This window comes from Abramis brama (assembly GCF_963993115.1).
Source record: "Abramis brama genome assembly, chromosome: 15".
Classification (NCBI taxonomy): Eukaryota; Metazoa; Chordata; class Actinopteri; order Cypriniformes; family Leuciscidae; genus Abramis; species Abramis brama.
The window spans coordinates 8,679,496-8,702,864 of NC_139977.1; the positions used below are offsets into that span (position 1 = coordinate 8,679,496).

At 37.5% G+C, this 23,369-nt stretch overlaps 1 protein-coding gene across 1 annotated transcript in view; it reads right to left on the minus strand.

The window, feature by feature from the left end:
• The window catches only part of ammecr1 (AMMECR nuclear protein 1), a 64,146-nt gene extending 55,885 nt beyond the window's left edge, over nucleotides 1–8,261 (minus strand). The window contains exon 1 of the mRNA XM_084136681.1: nucleotides 6,959–8,261. Coding sequence (XP_083992807.1) covers nucleotides 6,959–7,428 — 470 coding nt within the window. The 5' untranslated portion in view covers nucleotides 7,429–8,261. The remainder of the gene's footprint in view (nucleotides 1–6,958) is intronic.
• Nucleotides 8,262–23,369: the final 15,108 nt, after the last annotated feature.

The window sequence follows — 23,369 nt, forward strand, 5'->3', positions numbered from 1 at the left end:
CGCAAAATAATCTTTATTATCAGTTTAATGATTATTGTGAAGCCCTAATAAGAGCCATGACTATAATCTTAAAGGAACACTCCACTTTTTTTGGAAATAGGCTCATTTTCCAACTCCCCTAGAGTTAAACAGTTGAGTTTTACCGTTTTCGAATCCATTCTGCCGGTAGCACTTTTAGCATAGCTTAGCATAGATCATTGAATCTGATTAGACTTAGCATCTCTCTCAAAAAATGACCAAAGAGTTTCTCCTGTAGTTACATTGTGTACTAAGACCGATGAGAAATGAAAAGTTCAAAGTATCAATGCGCCTGCTGCACCCATGGTACGGCAGCAAAGTTCCTATTACGCAGGAATGAGAGTATAGTTCCTAGCCATATCGGCCCAGAAAATCGCACGTTTTCATTTTCCGTCAGTCTTAGTACACGATGTAACTAGGCCTGTCGCGATAGTCAATAAATCAATTAATCGCACGATAAAACAAAATGAGCTCGATAATTTTTCCGGCCGCGATAATTCCATCTGCATGCTTGTTTGTTTTCCTCGTCTCTCTCTCTCTCTCTCTCTCTCTCTCTCTCTCTCTCTCTACCAAAGAGACTGGATGACCACTCTCGGTTCCTTCGCGTATATGAGGAGTAAACTCTCTTAGTTGCATGGTCTTTGTGTGGGGAGGCGGCGCGCGGCGCTTGTCAGTCACATGGTCTTTGTATGGGAAAGCGCCAGCGGGACTGCTTGCGGCGACTGCCGGGAGAGAGAGAAGGCGCTAGTTGTGAGTTGGAGGAAAAAAAAAAGAAAAAGATGGAATTGGTTTCAAAGCCAAACGCGACAGCGAGCCCGATCTCATGAAAATGCATACACCATGAATGTTATTTCTCGTGCCATTTATACGCCAAAAATAGTTTTTGTGTGCATATGATACGCACTTTATGGCGTGTAATACGCACGCACTCCTCACCCCTAATCATAACCAAGTATTTTCAGTGCGTAGCATATACACGCAATAAAGTATTGTGCGTAAATTACACAATCACTCGGGCGTTTAGTTGACAAAGTAACAGGAGGACAGTGCAAAATGGTGTGATATGGCCTGTTGAGGCTTTTTTTAGTTGTTTACAAAGGTCCTAACTGGCAGTTTTGCCTGTTATGGAATGTATCACTATTTATGTCTGAGCCTAATGTTTAATATTTTTTGAAGTGCAATTTTGTTTATATCCATTTATTGTTTTTGGTATTTATTCAAGTGAATTTTTTTGTTAACAGACACTGAGAGTCCATTGCTTTTATTGTTTTTGGTTGTTTTGTTCATTTTTTGTGGATATTTAAAATGTTTTCTGTTTTCAATGTTTAATATTCTTTAGAAATAAAAGTTTATAGATCTTTGAAAAGGTGTACCTGCATTATTATGCCATTACAGGGCTCCAGAATAACTTTTTTTATTAGGAGCACTGTAGCCCCTGTAGCGCCGTGCTTGGGGACAATCTTTAAAGGATGAACAAAAAATGATTTGGTCAACACATTAAAAATAACATTTAAATATGATATTATAGTTTTCAAGTGCTGGAAAAAGATATGTATAGGCTACTGTTATAACCATAGTTACAGTTAGTGTTACTACATTAAATCCATGGTGAATGTTGCTGATCTGTGGACCTAAAGCCTTCTATAACTTGTTCGTTCATGGCACGATGTTTCTCCTGGTTTCCACGTCAGCGCTGTTTGATCTGATATAGTTTATAACAGAGAATTCTGCGTCGAATCTGAATGTTTCTCACTGGATCTCGCAGCAATGTTATTAATTATGTTGCGAACTCAATGGATTTCTTCACTGGATCTCAACGATGTAACGGTGTTGCGTGATCGAGATCCGCCCGCGACTGGCGAGAGAAGCTCTGCGCTGTCTATTATTGGTTCGAACTATTAAACGGTCTGTGAAGCAAAAATGAGTAGCGCAGTTTTTCCGCTTTCATTTTGTTTTCATTTATTAACATGTCACTCTATGCTTGAGGCTGAGATTGTGTCTAACTAGCGTATTGTGTTTAAACTGCGAAGTGCCTGCACTGTCTGCAAACTTTGTGTTCCCCGCAGTTCTGGGGAAGCGACAGCAACATTCGCAGTTCATTAAGTTCGTCTCATTACAGTACCTCAACCAGTTGAATTCTCTCAGCCAGTCTTCCTGAAAATGGTGGGTTCGGGACTTTATCACCTCACAAACCTCTGACTCTGAATCATCATCCGACTGTGTCTGTGACATTGATATTTGTCTCCGTTGTCTGTTTCCTTCCAACAGACGTTTACGTGCGGTCGCGCGCTCGATTATCTCTAGGACCCTCCCCCATTAGCCAGTTACAGTGGCCATTCCCTATTCTTCTCACACTCGTCATCATTGGCCTGCTACACATTCCGGATTCATTGACGCGCCCCTTCCACGCTTAACGTAAAAAAAATTACTGGTCGCACATGTGCGACTGGATGTAAAATTCAGTCGCACACTCTCAAATTTTGGTCGCAAAATGCGACCATTTGGTCGCAGTCTGGAGCCCTGCATTATCATTATATTAGATGAAAATGGTCTCAGAACGACAATATTATCGTTTATCGCAATAATTTCTTGGACAATTTATCGTCCAGAAAAATTTGTTATCGTGACAGGCCTAGATGTAACAACAGAAGAGTCAAGTTTTAAATAGGAAAAATATCGAAACTCTGTGGTCATTTTTTTGAAAGAGATGCTAATGGTCTAATCAGATTCAATGATCTATGCTAAACTATGTTAAAAGTGCTACCGCCAGACCCGGAGATAGGCTGAATGGATTCGAAAACGATAAAACTCAACTTAAAGGTACATCCAGACAGCAAGCAAGTCTTTGATAAAGGGATAGTGCACCAAAAAATGAATCCCTTTAAAAACTATCCCTTTAAACTTCAATGACTATTTTTACATGCACATCAAATTCAGTTCAAGGTCTAAATTCGGGTTTAAGCCATATTACAAATATGATGTTGAGTACTTCTGTTTCCCAATGAGGATTTGCACTAGATTTTACACATTGCACATTTTAGCACAGAAGCATGAAAGACTTTCTAGACTGCCAAGCTGTCATCAGATTTTTTTATTTAATTTTTTTATCTAAAGTGTATTTTTGTTGTGGTTGTCCCAATTGGGATACAGGATGTGCAATGTTTAGAGAGTGCAGTTAAAGGCACAATATGTATCTTTTTTGCTTTAAAAATAGCAAAAATCACTATCCATGTTATATATTTTTTTTTAGTTGTGTACTTGCATTATCCCGACTGTTTCCAACAACTTTCAAACCAGGAGAAATTTGTAATTTAATTCGAAGACACGTCCCGTTTCTTTATTTCCGTTTTGTTGCCGTCAATGCCCGTCAATGTCAATGCAACATATCCACGTTGTCCCTGGTTTCCGCTCGTACTGCCATAGCAACCAGAGCTATGAACCAGAGCCCTCTGATAGTAACCAAAGCGACAGACGCAGACAACTGTGTAGTTCACAATGTCTATTTGCACGCTGTTGTTGTTTCGTTCAAACATTATGGACCATGGCAAGCAGACTTTGGATAAAAAAAGGAGAACTAAAACGAGAATCAATATCAGTGCGGTGTTTTCGAGATGCCTAGAGCTCCCAACGAGAGCTCCACGTCCGAGACTTCGACCACTTCTACATGTACTTTATTAAACAGGTGAGCACATTTTCATAATACTAATCAATGTTATATAGTTCAACAATGATAAAATGTTAGAATATGATCTGTATGTTATTCTAATGTTGATCTAGCTTACTGCTAGTCTCATACAGACAAACTAACACAGAAATTTCAACACATTCGAATGCAGTTTAGTGTGCTAGTGTAATGTTAGACCAAGTGAAACAGCGCTGCGTTACCTCACAAGTTTAATTTGTCTAATAAACTGACCTGTGAGTAGGGCTGGGTATTGGCAAGGGCCTCACGATACGATACATATCACGATACATGGGTCACGATACGATATATCACGATACGATACAATACAATACATATTGCGATATATTGCAATACTTTTTTTTTTTAAATCAAAAATGTAAAAATAAAATAAAAATAGAGCTGAATATACAACTTGTTATGTACCACCTGGGGTATTTTGGTATGTGTATCACATTATATTGATAACTCAGCAGACAAAAACTTAAATTCCAATTTATTCGCAAAGGTATTTGCATTGTGTCGAGTGTGTCTGCGTGCGCGAGCGACAGTACGTGAGAGACGGAGTGTGCATGCGTGCGAGAGAGACTGAGAGTGCCCCAGCATTAGTAGCCTAATTGGTACATAATATTATATACTATAAGAGGCATGGAAGTTCGATTAATGGACAGCAATAATCAGTACTACAAACGTCTTGTTTTGAACTATTGTTTATAATAATTTAATTGTTGTTTTTATTTATATTGTTGTCCATTAATCGGACATCCATGCCTCTTATATAATAATTATATATTACTATGTACCAAATAAGCCTACTAATGCTCGGACACCATGACTTGCACTGACAACATCCCGATGTTGGTGAATAAAATTCAGAATCATTGTTATTTGACGCGGTTGTGGTACAGTGTCAGTGATTAGTTATGGAATCTTACTACATACATTCAATCTTATTTAATCCTCCATATGGAAGTTTATGTGCTCGAATTATTTATATTTATTAAACAATAGTTCAAAACAAGACGTTTGTACTGATTATTGTTGTCCATTAATCGAACTTCCATGCCTCTTATATAGTAATTATATTACTATGTATGTACCAATACTAATGCTCGGACACCCCCGGTCTCTCTCGCACGCAGACACACTCGGTTTCTCTCGCGCGCTCACACACTCGGTCTCTCTCGCGCGCTCACACACTCGGTCTCTCTCGCGCGCTCACACACTCGGTCTCTCTCGCGCGCTCACACACTCGGTTTCTCTCGCGCGCTCACACCCTCGGTCTCTCTCGCGCGCAGTTCGCTTCGCTTTTGTCCAGTCCGGCGCCTCATACAACTGGACAGCGAGTCAGCGACAACTACAGCAGCGGCGGAGGAGGTCGTTTGACGCACACAGAGGGATTTGATGAAATTGAAAAAAAATATATATATATATCGATACTAGAGGTTGAAATATCGATACACTATCGTGAAAAAAAAATATCGCGATAGTTAGCTGTATCGATATTTTTGCACAGCCCTACCTGTGAGTAGTAATTCTGCATGTAGTTCGGTAGAATGAAATGTCCATATTCCTTTTATATCCGCGGGACTCGCGTCGCGTGTGGAGCTGATAGCTGTATCTTAGCAATCCCGAACTGCTTCATATCACAATCATGATAAAAGCATTGATGTATTCAGTCATCCATAAACATTATTAGATCAGTCGGCTTGGCGTTGACAAGATCCATAATTCTTAGCAAATGTTGCGTCATCAAACTACGCCTTTGTTATTGTAAAGAGGTTAGCGACCCCTAGCGGCGAAAAATTCCATACTGTACGTTTAAATGTTCATGTTACATATTTTGGTTACATTTGTAAGTTTAAAAAAATATATTTCTTTGTAAAATAGGCACATGATATCAGAATATGAATCTACTGAACATACTATTAACATACTCCAGAATAAAACCGAATTCTAATCGTCTCACGGAATTTGAGGTGTCAGCAAATAATTGTCTAGTATGGGCAAATAACAGTTGACTATGACCAAGACAACGGTTTCATATTTTTGTAATGCAGAAACTTAAGGTACTATGTAGCTTAAATACATGCATATGTGTGTGTGCACAGTCCAAATCTAGTCAGTGTCTATCAGCAACAGCAGAGGGAGGCACTGCAGTGAAGACATTCATTACCTAGTTCGACGAACCCTGACTAACCGGATAAGATACACATTCCTTTAACGACCTTTTCATTAAAAAAACGAACTGTAGCTCGAGTAAACAGCTTACCTGAAAGGGTCCTAAATAATAAAGATTCAGTGTTTGGCAAGTGACAAAATACCAAAATATAAAACTGTTTGTGATTTAACAGTTAACACGTGAAATATTATATTGTGTGTCCTGTGTCACTTTTTTCTTTTCTTTTTTTCTTTTTTTGTTGCTTTATTGCCAACTTGAATTAAAAACACCGCAAGAGAGCTTTCAAATGTAAATCTCAGAAGGAAACGTAAACAACTCAGGGTTTTGTTAGCTTACTAGCTCACGGTGGCTAACCACTAACAGCAGTGGGTTTTTTGTTTTTTTGGAATCAAAACGAAATATTATTCGGTGTTTCTAAAAAAAAAATCTAACGAATTAAAAAAAGAAATGGTACTGAACGTAAAGAAAAAGTCAAATATTCGCCGAAATGTGAACCGTGTGAACTGGCTAACGTTGCTTAGCATGTTAGCTTGCAGAGAAGCTTGAATAAAGAAGAGCAGGCTAACACCCATTTAATCTCTTTCAGAGAAAAAAAAATACATCAGCTCTAACTTACTACCTAATTATCGGGTACATTAGTGATCGATAATTTCACCAGTCTTCTAAATCATACATCCTAAATATTTTAAACCTTCAAATGTATATTATGTCAAAATTAACATTTAACCATAAATAAAATTAATCTATACGACTAGACTAGCGGGTGTTTATACATTAACGATTTTTTTTTTTCTAAAACTCCTCAGAAACCTCGAGTTTGAGAACATGACAAACAACAGCTCATCGGGAGGGCTTGGGTTAGCAAGTAAACTATTCCTTACTACATTTGGTTTGGACATCAAACAAAGTAATTAACATTACGAAAAAAAGGCATTTAGACCAAGATTGGCACGAGCAAAACTTCGCCGAGGAGCATGAATACTCAAAACTTTGTTTGTTACTGCACAGAAAAAGGAAACACCATCTGTTGTTGAGGCAAACCAGGTCAAAATAGCCATCTTGCTAACGTTACTTACTAGGGGTCGTTTGTAAACCTGGGTGTTCGAGGAGGCTGGTATCCGTATAGATGACAATAAAGCACGTCGAAGCAAAAACAACACATCTCCGCCGAAACGACCATTTTCCTGCCTCCCGAGCCAGGTCCGGGACTGAGAGTCGGGGAGAGGCCCGTTGAGTTGTAGCCTCCTGGAGTTGGGGACAGAACATTGGTGTTGCTGCCGCCGCTGCTGCCGCTGCTGCTGCTGCTGCTACTACTACTACCCCCTGAACCCCCCAGGCCGTTCACCCGATTCACGTTCCCGGCCACGACAGTCGAAGACGACCCGATCCCCAATTCCGATCCACAATGTCCGGTCCCGGCTACCCCGCTCCCCGCCCCGCCGGGACCCCCCGCACCGGGGGATCCCGACAACTTCTGCTTCTTCACCCCGCAGCACCCGGCCGCCATCTTCGAACAATCTGCACCGACACACCGCTTCCGACCCATCACCGTCACCGCGGGAAGGGCGGGTCGAAACGCAGACCACACGTAGAAATCCCACTGCGTCAGCACGTACGACGGGCAATGCTCCACCTTCCCTTCCTTTCACAGACGTAACAAGCGAGAATAGCTTACGTTATATCTCTCCAAGAGAGAGGGGAGAGACTGCAATGTCACCCGATATTATTCCTTCGAAAAGACGTAGGGTACGCTGAAGCCTTACGTAGTGTTCTTAGGGAGACGAGCAGCCGCGAGTCTCCGCAAATTAAATGCTTCGACGGATCCAATGTATATTTGCTAGAGTAAGAGCCCCTCCTTTGGATGCTCTGTGCCGCTGCAACGATGCACGCAGGATTCTGTCAAAGCATGCACGCGTCCATCCATACATGAAATGACAGTCAAGCTAGGCAAATATATGGCCCGTAAAGCAGATCGGATTCAGGTCTCCCTACAAGGGAGTGGGGATCTTGAGAACGCAGGACCCAAACACGCCTCATGAACATTAGCAGACCCGAGAAGCGACGCAGTCTTTCAGTCAATCGATGTAGTTCGGCTGCATGTGTGATGTTAGCACCATGCTAGCCACAGCTCCTCGGTTCACAGCAGCCCTCGGGATCCTGTTAGCCACACCACCTCCTTTTATTGCAAGCCCACCGTTTAAACTGAACTCGAAAGTTTTCCTTCGATGGATTGGAGTGCTGTCATCCGATTATTCGGGTACATTTTCAAGCGGCATAATATGGCCTCCGCCAGAAATCCACTGGATTCCCTCGGACTCTCTGTGTGTTCCGTTCACGGCTGCTAACTTAAGCTCGGTTGCGGTTGAGAAAATATCCTATGCGATCATCTGAGGCACTCGTATTCTCTACTTTCACGCCGGAGTACAGAGCCCAGGACGTATTTTACGACAGATTCCTGCGTATAATACGCATTCTCCGTATTCACCAACTTGTACGTAATCACGGCGCCGTTTCTTCATCGAGGGAAACAGACATCCTGCATTTGTTATGCGCTGAAACGCATAAATCCGTTTAGTCATCCTTTTGTCTTGTCATCATTAGTTTAAGTCTTCAACCTAATGGAGAAAGAAGACCGCAGTTAGCGAGTATCATGATGACCCAGCAGAATCCAGCCTGTCTGACACGAGCAACGTATGTTCTAGTCACTGAAACGACTGAGTCAAAGTGATGTCGAATCTGCACTCATTGTATTATTTTCAAACTCACTAAACGATATGAAAACAGCATATTCTCACCTGATAGCCTCACCACCCCTTACTAAACGTATTATGGGTTCACATGACAATAGAAAACCAAGAATATAAATTTTTAAATGATGCATAAAAATAATGATACGACAAAATGTCACTAAAAAGTCATGGGGATTTTCATAGTACTTGTGTTGCTAGAACATTTAGTTATAGTGTCTGAGCATCAAAGACTAGGCAGAAAAATAATGAAGAATAAAATCAGTTATCAGTTAGAGATATTTTGCTTACTGTGGGTGTGCCATCACCCAGGGCATGATACATTTACCTGACTAATAATAAATTGTTGCATTCGATTATATTCTGACCTACTCTGAAACTATTGAGTCTAGATTATGTTAAATCCATGTTACCACAAATCTGCGATCAGGTTAGTAACAGACTACAATCCAGGTAAAGTGAAGCATTGGGGCATGACTTATACCAGCTCCGCCTAACAACTTGGCATTAGTTAAGTTTACTTGGTCTGTAAAGGCTATGCTGGGTATATCTGTTTTTATCACACACACACACACAAAAAAGTGTTATGTAAATAGGGTTAGCCTTAAAGGGATAGTTCACCCAAAAATTTAAATTAGCCCATGATTTACTCACCCTCAAGTTATCCTATATGTATATGACATTCTTTTTTCAGACAAATGCAATCTGAGTTATATAAAAAAAAAATGTCTTGGCTATTCCAAGCTGTATAATGGCAGTGAATGGCCGTTTCTGTTTTGAAGTCCATAAAAGTGCATCTATCCATCATAAAAGTGCTCCACATGGCTCCGGGGGGTTAATGAAGGCCTTCTGAAGCAAAACGATGAGTTTGTTTAAGAAAAATATCCATAATTAAAACTTTATAAAGTAAAATAACTAGCTTCCAGCCAAATGAACATACGGATTTAACTTAAAGTGCAACTTTGAAGCTTCATCCATCTGGTTCTCTGGCTCAGCGCTCTCTCTCTCTCACTCTCTCTCTCTCTCTGTGTGTGTGTGTGTGTGAGAGAGAGAGGGGGAGGTCATGTACAAAGTAAAATTTCTTAATTTGTTATTGGGGGGGTATTTGTTTGTTTAAAATGAGATAAGCCTTATGGAAAAAAACATAAATTAACAATCAGTGGAAACAGCAGTGAAGTACTCCATACTCTTCACACTGGAGATGATCAAACCACAGGATAATTGCAAAAATCTTAAAGAAAAAAAAAATGCCAGTACAAACTGGAGAAATATGGAAAACCCTTTTACAAACACTATTTAAAGAGACAAACACAACCTGTAAACAAAATCAAATAACCAAACAATATGAAATACTGGAAATCAGGGATAATCAAAATCTATTAGACTCCAACAATACTGTAAAAAAAAAAATATATATATATATATTCTAGCATCTAGATTGCATGGGATATTAAAGTTACAGGCATTTGTGTTTGGTCTCTGACTGAGAGGTGACTGACTGAGGGTCTGACCCATGTCAGGAATTCAGTAACAGTGTTTACTTGTTTAGCCCGGCTTCCAAAGAATAAATATGCATTGTTCTGTAATTAATTCATTCAATTCATTTGATCATATAATCCAATTACTTAGAGTTCTATTTTGTAGAAAGAGGTTTCATTTAGATTTTTCTTATTATCTTCTTGTTTTATTTTTTCTGTTCTTTATGAGACAACTCAATATTGTAGACAACTGTGCCTAGGGTCATGTAGATCAATAACGCACAACATGTATATCCACTTACACATGCACACTTTGTAACTCCTTTACAGCACAATTGGTCACTATATGTTAAAATATAACAATGAGTTTACATGCATGTTTGTTTTTCAATATGTTTATTGTTCTTTCATGTAAACAGTTTACAGAGCTAATTCAGTATTAAAGTTAACAATCTTTTCTAAACCACCCTCTGACAGCACACTTCAACCAATTTCAGAGCGAGTAGCTGCTGTAGAGAATACAATAAAACAAAACAGATAAATAAATAAAGTAAAATCCATTGAAATAATACATTTTAAAAAAAGGGTAACAAATGGAAAAAGGGTATATCTTACAAACATATAGTATATAATAGTACTTGTAAACTTGTTTAATTTTAAGAAATCACAGTTTTACATTACCACATCAGCATTGTCTTCCAATATAATTTCTCATATAATTGATAAATTTGACCCAGATCTTCTCAAATAAAGATTTTTTTTTTTTTTTTAGATTAAATATATTTTTTTCAACTGGAACATAACATAATAATAAACAACATTTCTTTGCTCCTATCAGGGCCATCTTCATAAAACGTAAATTGACCCTGTTCAAGTTGCTAGACTGATTCGTACCCTAATAAAATAAATTAACAAGTTTTGTTAATAGTATATATATTTTCCCAAGAGGTTTTAATTTTTTTTACATGCCCAAAACATATGTAATAATGTATCAGTTTCTACTTTAAATCATAGGGCAACATTCTGAATAAGAACCACTTATGTTATGTAATCTGGTGTGTAATATACATTGAAACTGAATTAATCTATGTCTGCTGTTACATGAGAATCTTAGGGCATTTTTACAAACAATTCCCCAAGTATCTTGTTCAAAAATACATTCCAAATCTTTTTCCCGTTTGAATTTAGAGGATGTTGTATCCTCTCCGTAAAGATCAATGCAATTGGCATTCATATAAGATACATAACCTTTGGGCCCCTTTTTTCTCTCTTGTGTTGTTATCTATTGGGATAGAAGTAAGAGGCAATAAATGACCACCTTGTGTAGCAATGTAATGGTACACCTGAAAATACTTTAAAAAGTATTTTGTGGGGAGAAAAAAACTTTGCACTCAGTTGTTCAAATTTCATGAGTATATCTCCTCATACAAATCACCAAATACTCGAATGCTTTTTATACCAATGTTGTGTTATTCCATCTCTAAGTGCCTCTGAAAGAGCCAGGTTATAGAGAAATGGAGTGTTATATATTGGCAACAGCCATTTACATTTTTTCTTGATCTCTGACCCCAACATACTGACAAATGGATTGCTGACCTTCTTCACAACACAGGTCTGGAGAATGAATAATGCCTTATCTAGGGGAATTTCTTTGTATCCATGTATCCATAATCATACAGCTCTCATTTGCGCTGCCCAAAAATAAAGTAAGAAATCTGGCAGTTGTAATCCTCCTTTCTTAAATGGCATATGTGATAACTTAAATTTAACCCTTGGTGTTTTGTTTTTTCCAAATGAATTTTCTAATCAAGCTATAGAGGTTAAAAAACGTTCTGAACGACTGGAAGAGTTTGAAATAAATATAAACATTTTGAAAGATCACTCATTTTTTTCTCAATTTACATAGCCAGTGTAATTACAGAGGCAGTGATTTCCACCTATTTAGTAAATACACAACTTGTGTATCCATGTGAAGGGGAAATTTTTAAGGGCATTTTTTCAGCAACTAAATTCATAATAACACTTTTATTCATGTAAATTTTATAGCCAGTTATTGATCAAATTTTTTCCAATACTTGTGACAAAGTAGGCAGATATAATTCCGGGTTAGTAAGATATAACATTATATCAACAGCAATATAATGATTTATTACACAGCTCTTTGGAATAATTGATTCTGATTGGTCAATCGCACCATCCAGTGGTATGTTATTCCTGATAACCGCTAAAATAGATAACACAGGCTCATCCGGGTTACTGAAATCAGCAGGACTATACACTAGGAATGTTTTTTTTCTTCGTGGAAGTTTTGCATTTGGTGAGCTAATAAAATATTAAAACTCAGTCAAATCAATATTTTGTGTACACAGTTACTTAAATATTCCATCCAGTATCGTGAGCTTGCTCTCTTATTTCATACAAACGCTGCTGCTGCCATTTTGTGACTATTGTTTTTGTACACTAATGGATTATAAGATAACAAACCGATATGATATTAAAACAGTTTCATCTCAAATCAATATCTCTTATCCCCATAATTATCTATGTGTTGAAATGCTGTAGTTTGAACTTGCCGCGCTAGCAACTGCTCTTTCTCTGCGGAAGCTTTGCGTTTAAAGACCTAATAAAATATTTTGTGTCTTATTATTTAGATGCTTTGCGTCGGGGTCCTGATCACCCTGTCGGCATTTATTCTGGATGTACATTATCCCTTACATAATATGTTCAGCTCCTCCTATTTCTAGACCCAAGATTGACTAATTTGTCCGTATTGCAATGGCCAGGGTTTCTACTGCCAATACAAAAAGTTGTGGAGAAAAAGGACACCCCTGCCTGGTTGTTCTTGATAAAGTAAATTGTGATGACATCGTAATTAGTTTGGACAACTGCAGATGGACTTTTATATAACATGTGGATAATGTCAAGTAATTTTAGACTGAAATTCTATTTTTGCAGGACTGCCAACAAGTAAAGCCATTCTACTCGGTTGAAAGCTTTCTCTGCATCTAGATAAAGTGCAATCACTGGGGAGTCTACTTGTTCTGCCGAGAATATGATATTCACAAGCCTCCGTATGTTGTCAAAAGAGGACCTACTGTATTCTTAATAAATCCGGTCTGATCCATATGGATTAGATTTGGTAAGACTCGCTCTAGACGTAATGCAATCATCTTAGAGAAAATTTCGCAATTAAGCAATGAGATTGGCTGGTATGAGGCACATAAATTAGGATCTTTACCAGGTTTCAACAGAACCGTTATCAAAGCTTGATTAAGGGATTCTGGTAACTCTTTTTTTGTGTGAATTGCCTCATACAGTATGATTGATAGAGAACAGTAGATTGACTAATTTTGGAAAAAGAAGTTTCAACCGTCCAATACAGCTAAGGCCGAGACTGCAGTTTGAATCTCTCCTTTTGAGATTTCTTTCTCCAGTCTTCATCACACAAAACTGGAATATTCAAAGAAGGTATGAATTTCAGTTTCATCTACTCCTTGGGTGATGTACAAAAGTTTGTAAAAGCCTAAAACCTCTTGGTTAATTGATTTAGGGTGTTTAATAGTTTTATTGTCTTGAAAGTGAAAAGTGACATGACGTGTTGCCAAGTATGGTGGCCCATACTCGGAATTTGTGCTCTGCATTTCACCCATCCAAGTGCACACACACTTATAGTATTGAACACACTATGAACACACACCCAGAGCAGTGGGCAGCCTTTTCTTTTTTTTGCTTCGGCGTCTGGGGAGCGGTTGGGGGCTGAGGTGTCTTGCTCAATACCTCAGTTTTGGGTAATGAGAGTGGAAGAGAGAGCTGTTCATTCACTTGCCCTACCTGCATTTATTGCCGGTACTGAGACTCGAACCTGTGACCTTCGGGTTACAACTCCAACTCTCTAACGATTAGTCCACAACTGCCCCTAAAAACAGTGTTGTAATGGTTTTGCTAATTTCTTCTTTTCTAAGCTGCCAAGCTAGAACTTCCCCTTCCACCAATCGTATCCCCATGTTCACAATACCTCTGCCATGACCTACGAAGAACATACTAAAGAACATGCTTCTTTAACTTCTTTCAAAATATTATATTCCAAATTTTTACAATGTAATTGTTGGAACAGCTGAGCATTTTTAGTGTTGAAGTGTTCTCGTTCCATTGTCATAATTTCCTATTCAAGTGACTGTATTTGTGATGGGTACTTTTTTCTTTTACTGGAGGATTAACTAATAATTTGATTCTCAGACTACTTTAATAATATTGCTAACTTTATGATTATATTTATAAAACAATGCCTCAGAGTTATTTAGTAAGTTGTTGGTGAACCACCATATTACAATTTGGCAATTCAAAAGATTGTTGTATTGACATGAGTAGAGGGGCATGGTCTGATAATATTCTTGGCTGGTACTTAGAACTCAATCAAATAATCCTTTCCTTTGGGAACAAAAAAAGAAGTCAATTTTAGAGTAATTATTATGCCTGTGTGAATAAAAGGAGTATTCTGGAGTACTGATTATGATTTCACTTTTCTAACTTTAGTTTGTGTGTAATGTTGCTGTTTGAACATAAACAACATCTGCAAAGTTACAACGCTCAAAGTTCAAAGCAAAGGAAGATATTAGCTTTTAAAGAAATTGTTTTTTAAGGACTACAACAAACGGCTGGTAGGGACTACACGATTCCTCCCGGGTTAGTGACATCATTAACCTTAAAATTTACATAAACCCCGCCCCCGGGAACACGCAGTCCATGTTGAGAAGAGGAAGAGTTGTTTTAGTAGAGCACATGGGAGTCTGCTCAAGCTGTCACATCCGTCTTTTCACATGCAATACAGTAACTTAAAAAATGCAATAGCATGTCACTCTGTAGGCATCTTACAACAGTTCCCACACAAGCGATTTATAGATTATCATGACAGAATATGCTAATCAAAGACTTGAAGATAGTCACCTCCACATCAGCAACATAAATTCATCAACTAACCATTCAGAAACATCCTGTTGCATTCTACATGTTGTGACTTCTTCTTGAGTCTCTCCATCATTGTCCAACTCCAATTTAAACATAAAAGGCAGAATAGTTTCTGCCATTTTAGTGCATGTCTGTGTGAAGTAATCGGAGCTGCTAACACACACACACACACACACACAAAGCTCTTGAAGCTCTGCCCTCTGTGCCGGGAGCAGCAGCTCATTTGCTTTTAAAGGGACACACACGAAACAACACATTTTACTGACTCTCAAAAAGGGAAGAACTTTAACATGCTGTAAAAAATATCTGTGACAACAGAGACTTATTTTACATATTGTAAAAAGGGGCATTATACCATCCCTTTTCATATTTCAAAGCTTTGGCAACTTGGTTTAATGCCATAATTTTGACAGATTACCTATCCAATAAATTGTCTATGACTAAATAAATGTCCCCTCCAATTATCAGCTCTGCAGCAGGGCATGCAAGTTTAAAAAATAAATTATGAATAGTCAGCACCCTCCATCTCTGGATGATATACATTAACCTACTCTCTTTAATGCAATCATTCCTCTTAAAAGAATGTATCTACCCACTTTATCTTTATCAATAGATTCCATTTGAAAGGGTATATGGTTATCAATAAGTATAGCAACCCCTATTGATTGTGAGGTAAAGGAAGAAAAGAACACCTGTCCAGACCTTATAAGGTTGATGGTCAGAGTCAGTCAAGTGTGTTTCTTGTATTAGATCAATTCCAGTACTATGTTTTCTAAAGTATAAAATTACTTTTTTCCTTCTAAGCCTTTGATTCAACCCATTAACATTCCAGGTGATATTCATATTTTATCACACTTGTCATGAGCTATAGACTGTTTATTGTAGCCAAATAGCCAAACATACCTGGCTAGCCACCTAAACCGGCTTCATGGTATAAATCCCAGGAGCACAGAACACAACAATATTGATTGAAACAAAAGGCTAAAGAAGGAATTAAAAAGCCAATTTAGGGGCTGATTAAAACAGCCAGCCACTGTAACACACCCATTTTGTCAGTTGCAAAGGCGGACAAAACAAAATGGCACTTAGTGCATGAATTGAGAGCAGTTGATAAGATACTGTTTTGCAGAGGTCCCAAATCCACATACACTGCTGACTAATGTTCTTCCTGCTGCTAATTGTTTTACTGTAACTGACCTATGCTCTGCTTTTTCAGTATCCCTTTAGCAGAGGAAACAGACACCTTTTTTCCCTTCACCTATCAAGGTAAACATTATTCGTACAAGTATTTAAATTTTTTCATTTTATCAGACTTCCTTGTTGAGTGATTAGGATGGAAGACACAGTAAGCAGACCACTCTTAAACAAAACTCCAAAAGAATGGGTGTATAGAAACAATAAGGGTTATAACACAGAACCTCATCTCAGTGATTTGGCAGGATGGTCTGAAGGAAATCTCAGTTAGATCCCTATCCAAGAGAGAGGGGCTTTCCAAGTCCTCACCGGTTTGCTAGCTCTATTAATCTTATTTGAAAGAATCCGTGGGTGCTTTTCAATTCTTATTTTTGCATCCTTGTTTCCTTTACTCGTGTCTCTGAGAGGGAAGGCTGCAAGGAAAGAAAAGAGGACAAAGGAATCGAAGGAAAGCTTTTTTTATACATTGGATTATATTTATATTTATATTTATAATCGATAAAACACTTCCGCAAAGGATACACCTGTGTATCCTCACTCATGGCTCCTCTGGAAGCCTCCTCACTCCTTGATCCTCTCCTCCTCGCGGTGCAATTAGAGAATTGAGATGTCCTTCAAGATGGCTGAGCTCGATCGGTTTCCGGGTCATAGAATGGAGGACGGAGGAGCGAGGAAACGAGGAGGGATATTGAGAAGCACCCCATTAGTAGGGTATACTAAATTAAGAAATTGAAATTAAGAAACGTACAGTAAAAGGTTCAAAATTATGTGAATTGATAGGAAATTAACTTGAAAGAAATTTTTTTTGGCATACATATTGTTCGATTACAGTTTCATTGCTTCAACATCCAAGACCTTGACCGTGGAGGGGGCCGGACAAATGGACGGATGTCGAGCAAAGTGAGGAGTCACACAGGGCAGAAACATTGCAGGGTCTTGAAATGCAAAAAATGTGAATCATAATTATTTAGTTGTACAAGTTTCAAATTAGGCATCTATATGTTTACAGTTTTTTTCAACTGATAACATCCTTTTGTCCAATCTGTAGTCATATTTTCAAAACTCTAAACACAATTAGCACAACATCTGTCTGTTGTGACCATACCATTAACACAATTCATGTTGTTTTCACACAAAATGCAGTCAATTCACACGTTTCTAAAATGCCTACATTGTCTTTACATATAAGCATACCCAATACCAAAATCATGGATCTTTATAGTCATTTTTACAAATGCTTAAACGCAGCATTCCAGAAATGAAGACCTATGTTCCAAACCATAGATACAGTATAAAGTTTCTACTTCTGCAACAATATCAGCTCAAAAGTATTGAAACAAATATTCAAACAGCTGATAAGCATTTTTAAATTACTGATTCCAATCTCAATGGAATTCCAAGCTGATTCCAATCTCAAACAGACACATAGCCAGGTGTTGAAGACTTTCCATTACATGGACATACACAATAAAAAGGCACTCTTTGGATTAGTTTTGTTCAAAGCAACACAGAACAACACAGAGGAGCAGAAAAAGAAAGAAAACGTCTGGACGAGGGAGAGGACTAGATGGTCGAGGGAGAGGACTAGTTGAACCAGGACAAGGGAGAAGGAGAGGTAGGGGGAGAGGAGTAAGAATGTGTGCTGCTGTTCTAAGGAGAGTAAGAGCTGTTGTCACGGATGAAATTGGAGCCATCATCATAGACCATGTGATAAACCATGGTCTATCATTGAGAGAGGCTGGTGAAAGAGTCCAGCCTAATCTTAGATGGTCAACCGTTGCTTCCATTATCTGGATTTTTCAACAAACCAACAGGTAAGTCATGCATTTCATGAGGGCTATCAATGCAGTTGCTATTCCTCTAATCCTCTAAAGGACACAACGACTTCCTCACTCTGGGGGAAGAAGAGAGCTTCACAGTGAAGACCAAGAACATGCCATTGTAGGGGTCATTGCTGACAATGCAATACAACTGAGAGAAATTCAGACCAGAATTGTAGAGGACAACCTGGTATTCCAGAACGTTGAAAGCATCAGCCTGGCTACGATTGCTCAGACTCCAACCAAACACAGAATTCAAATGAAACAGTTGTACATGGTTCCCTTTGAGAGAAACAGTGATCGGGTCAAGGAACTCCGGCACCAATACGTCCAGGTATACGGTGTCTATACACCATGTCTGATTCTACAGTGACTATTCCACACTTATTTTTTTACCACTGTTCTCTATTGCTACTCTACAAGTAAACATACCCACATAGTGAAAAGCATTTATGTAAAAATTGTGTTTTATTTTTCTTTCAGAGAATTATGGAGTTGGAGGCTAATCAGACACTGCATGAATTCATTTATGTAGACGAGGCAGGGTTTAACCTGGCAAAAACACGTAGACGAGGAAGAAATGTAATTGGGAAAAGGGCCACCGTTGATGTGCCAGGTCAGAGAGGAGCAAATATCACAATGTGCTGCAATCTCAAGTGCTGGTTTGGTCCTGCAGAAAAGCCAGACTGGTCCCTACAACACAGAGTGCCTTCTTTTGTTTTTAGATGACCTCCACCAACAACTGGTGCCAGAAGCAGAACGGGTGGGAGGAAACATGAGGACATTGTTTTATTTTTGCACACTTTAAACCAAAGGCCATGTATGTTTGTCTTTTTTGTTTCATTTTGTTGATCACTGACAGCAATTTCATATTGCTAATAAAGCCTTTACTGCAGGAATTCTGTCACTTACTATTTTTTTCTTCAGTTGTACATTCTATAAAGTATTGATGACTCCTTCACATTTAGATATTATCTTGTACACATACTATCTAATGCACCATGAATTCACACACACACAGGCTGAATGAATAAAAAAAAATGGATTTCATACTGTATGTTCTATACAGATAGAACTGAAACATGACAAGTAATGCAGTTTTTGTAATGCCACCAACAATTTTGACAGTCATTACGCTATGATTGATTCTGTGTTCATGTTGGATAGAAAACGAGTGCTAAAGTTTTGACCGAATGATTCGATTTTGAAACGGGTTTGCAGTGTTTTGATAGAATTAGCGTATATTGAAAAAGTTTTTTTTTTGTGTTTTGAAATGTAGAGTTTGTATTTATTTAAGAAAATGTGGTTTTGGGCAGAAAATTAACTATTTGGCTAATTGTGTGATGTATGTGTGTTGCTGTGTTAAGAGTTTAGAAAAAGTATTTTAAGAATTGTCAAATGCTTCTTAGCAATTGAAAAAAACTGTAATGTTCCTACTTCCTAGCTGTTAACATATTTGATTTACTGATTAATTACAGTCGTCTAATGTAAACCAGTGATTGTCAGTGAAAGAAGCAATTCATATAAGCAAAGCACTCAATTTAAACAGCTCAAGTAAGCACTTCTTCACTTTTTCCAATGTACTACTTTTTGTTCAGTTCAAGCATCAATTTCAAAGCTCTTCAGATCGCATATTCAGTGGGGAATTAATATATATTATAGTTCTGAGAATAAATGTTAAGTAAATGAGAATGCATCAATATTTCACTGAATGTGTGCACACTTTTGGTCTAAAATCTCTAATGGTTGAAAGCGCTGTTTACAACAAATAGGAGCAAACACAATTGAACAGGCTTGTGTCTTATTACATTGAAAATATCAATAACTTCTGCTTTCATTTGACTGCGGTTGACAGTTTATTTTAATAAATATAAATAATATAAAAGGTGTGCATGATACTTGACACCTACATGAAGACTTTACAGTTGGTTGTGTGACTGCAAGTCATTCTCTTCAAATGCTATGGAGCTTTAAATTATGGTATATTTTGTGAGCCAATACAGTAGTGAAAATGAAGTGAAATTTTTACATTTGATTTGACAGTTTAATTTATTAAATAATAAATGACAGTTACTCTCAAATGTATGTTTATTTTACTATATATGCATTACTGACGCAGTTATTCTTGCATGCAATGTTCCAAATTATATGCAAACAACATATGAAACCATTTCACTGCAGCGTTTTGGAGATGTCACATTATTCGACCTAAAGACCTAACAAGTAGGGGGAAAAAATGGGACATCCCATAGCCTTATATGGGACATCCCATAGGGTACTGTTTGCATACCTCATATCAAACCATTTCACTGCAGCGTTTTGGAGATATATGACATTACTCCAATTTATGCACCAATAAAGACCTAATTTCTCATAAGTAGAAAAAAAGGGCAGTTCTTATAGGGGACATCCCATACTATATGCACAACTAATATGAAGGCATTTTACTGCAGCATTTTGGAGATTTGACATTCCACTTTATACATCTACAAAGACCTTATTTCTAATAAGTAGAAAAAAAGAATGGCCAGTTCTTATACTATACACTCTAAAAATAAAAATAAATGGTTCTTTACACATAGTAACAGACACTTCTGTTTAGTACTGTATCATCCTGAAGAACCCTTTATATGTTGAAATGGTTCTTTGTGTTAGATTTTAGGGTTCTTTCTTTTTTGTTTATCTGTAACTGTCAAAGCCACCTCATAACTGATTTTCGGGCGCTCAGCTATACAACTACACAGACTGTCAACATACTCTCAACAGGTAAATTATTTCTTTCTTAAGATGTCTATAAATTCTAACTTTAAAAATTGCAACAATCGTTTCCTAACAATCATGCATTTTTCTCTTTTTAGTTTAACTGAACATGTGTGAGCAGCTCTGTTCAGTTAAGGATACTCATCTTCTCTTCTCCACAAAGTAACAGATATGGAATTTATGATCCATATTGTTTGTTTTTTTTGTTATTAAGACTTCATGCCTAAACATACCCAGTCACAAAAAATATTAAAGCTATACCATGACTTTATATCACTTTTTCCTTTTAACATGGTAAAGGGCTCATACTGTCCATTTTTGCTAATTGTGGCCTTCATGAACAATTGTTTTTACATAATCAAATGGAAGAGACACAATGTAACTAAACTCAGTTGTTTATTTCAGATGCTGTCACTCATGTATCATAACCTCATCATCTGCAGAGAGAAACTGCCTCTCAGAATACACATAATGAAGGACGTAAAGACATCATAGGGGATTGTGAAGATATTTCACTGGAACTTGGTCTTCATTACATACACCTATATCATGTTCAATGTCAATTGTTATTTATTAATGTATTCAGCTAACCTCTGTTGTTAGAGCACTGTAATTTTTTCTACAATCTGCCATGTCAATAAAAAAATAAAAGTTCCTAACTGACATGCTGTTTTTTAAATGTAAAGCCCACATAGAGGCAAAAAGATATAACACCAGGCAGATAGAGGGCTAAAAAAACAATATAAATAATAGTAATATTAATAATATGAAGATAATATACTAATATTAATGAAAATAAATAGTTGAAAAGGTTATTTACACCACCATTAAGGTTCTATATAGCACTTTCAAAGCATGGTTATTTATGGAACCTAATAAAAAGGGTTTTATTTAGCACCAAAAAGGGTTCTGCTATTGTTACAAGCCGAAGAACCCTAATTTGATACTGTTTAGAACCATTTTTCTTAAGAGTGTATGCATACCTCTTATAAAATCATTTTACTGCAGTGTTTTGAAGATGTGACATTACACTATACTTCAGAGGATAATTTATATACTATACTTTATTTACTATAAAGACAATTTCTAATAAAAAAATAATAATGGCCAGTTCTTTTAGGGGACGTCCCAAACTATTTGCATACCTCATGAAACTATTTTACAGCTGCTTTGCTTGAACTGAAGGTGCTATAAGATCTGTTGAGCCAAAATGTCATATCAGAAGTAACAAATCATAAAGCTTATTGAGATTTATTAGATGGGAGGCGTTAAACTTTTGTTCATTTATCAACTGAAAACATTTGACTTTCAAATGTCATACAGGCAAATTGCTTAAAAGTCTATAAAATTACTCATGACGTGCAGCTCATATTGTTAGTGCATTAACCATTAATTCAAATGAAAATACCAATTTAACAAACCAATGTATACATTTAAACCACATGAAAAAGACAAGACGACAAGATAATTAGCAGGCGTAACTATTACATTCTACTACTGTACTACAAATGTTCTTCACGGATGGGTGTGCAGCCAGAGAAGAAGCTGTTTTTGAAGTTATTTAGGCCTCTCTTGTTCCTCCAGAGGAAGCTGGAAGTGTTGTTCATCGCTTCAGAGTCATTGCTGTTCATTTTAGTTAATTTACTGAAAACAGCACTGACTGAAAGATGGATTCTTGAGATTTAAGAATCGATATCGGTTCTTCAAAATGAGAATAGACTAAAATTGAGAAATCGATACTTTTACCCAGCTCTAGTCTTCAGTAAACTCTGCCAACAGGATCGAACTTCAAATCTGAGCATAGTGGCCTCTAACTGTGATCCCCAACACTGTCTGTAGATATGGCTCAAGTCCCCCCTTCAAAATGAGTCTATATTAATTTTTCACCCGAGCAGAAAAAAGTCTGCAGCACTTGGATAAAATATGAACCCGTCACCAACAATGTAATATTGGAATTAACCATGCATAACATTACAGCATTCTAAAACTGATTACAGCATTAGGCACTGATCCTCAAACTCGCCTCCATACCGGCGTGATGACTCAGACTTCCAACCAGATTAAACTGGATAAATATTCTGATCCAATCTGACTTCTGACCTGTAATGCTGCCTGGATCATAATCATACACTGTTCCTTCATTGGCCAGAGGAGAACTGGCCCCCGACTGAGCCTGGGTTCTCCCATGTTTTTTTTTCTCCATTCTGTCAACTGATGGAGTTTTGATTCCTTGCCACTGTCGCTTTGGCTTTTGGCTTGCTTAGTTGGGGACATTTAATATTCAACATTATTGATCTGATGATGGACGATGATGCAATTTTCTTCTAGAAACAAACTTTGTTGTATTATTTTCATGTTATCACTGTGAAGCTGCTTTGATACAATCTGTATTGTAAAAAGCGCTATATAAATAAAGGTGACTTGACTAAAACAGCCTTTTTCCAGGCAGAATTTAAAAAGGAATTGTGTATTTAGATATTTTAACAGCAATATGTTAAGAAATGAACACCACAAAAATAAAAA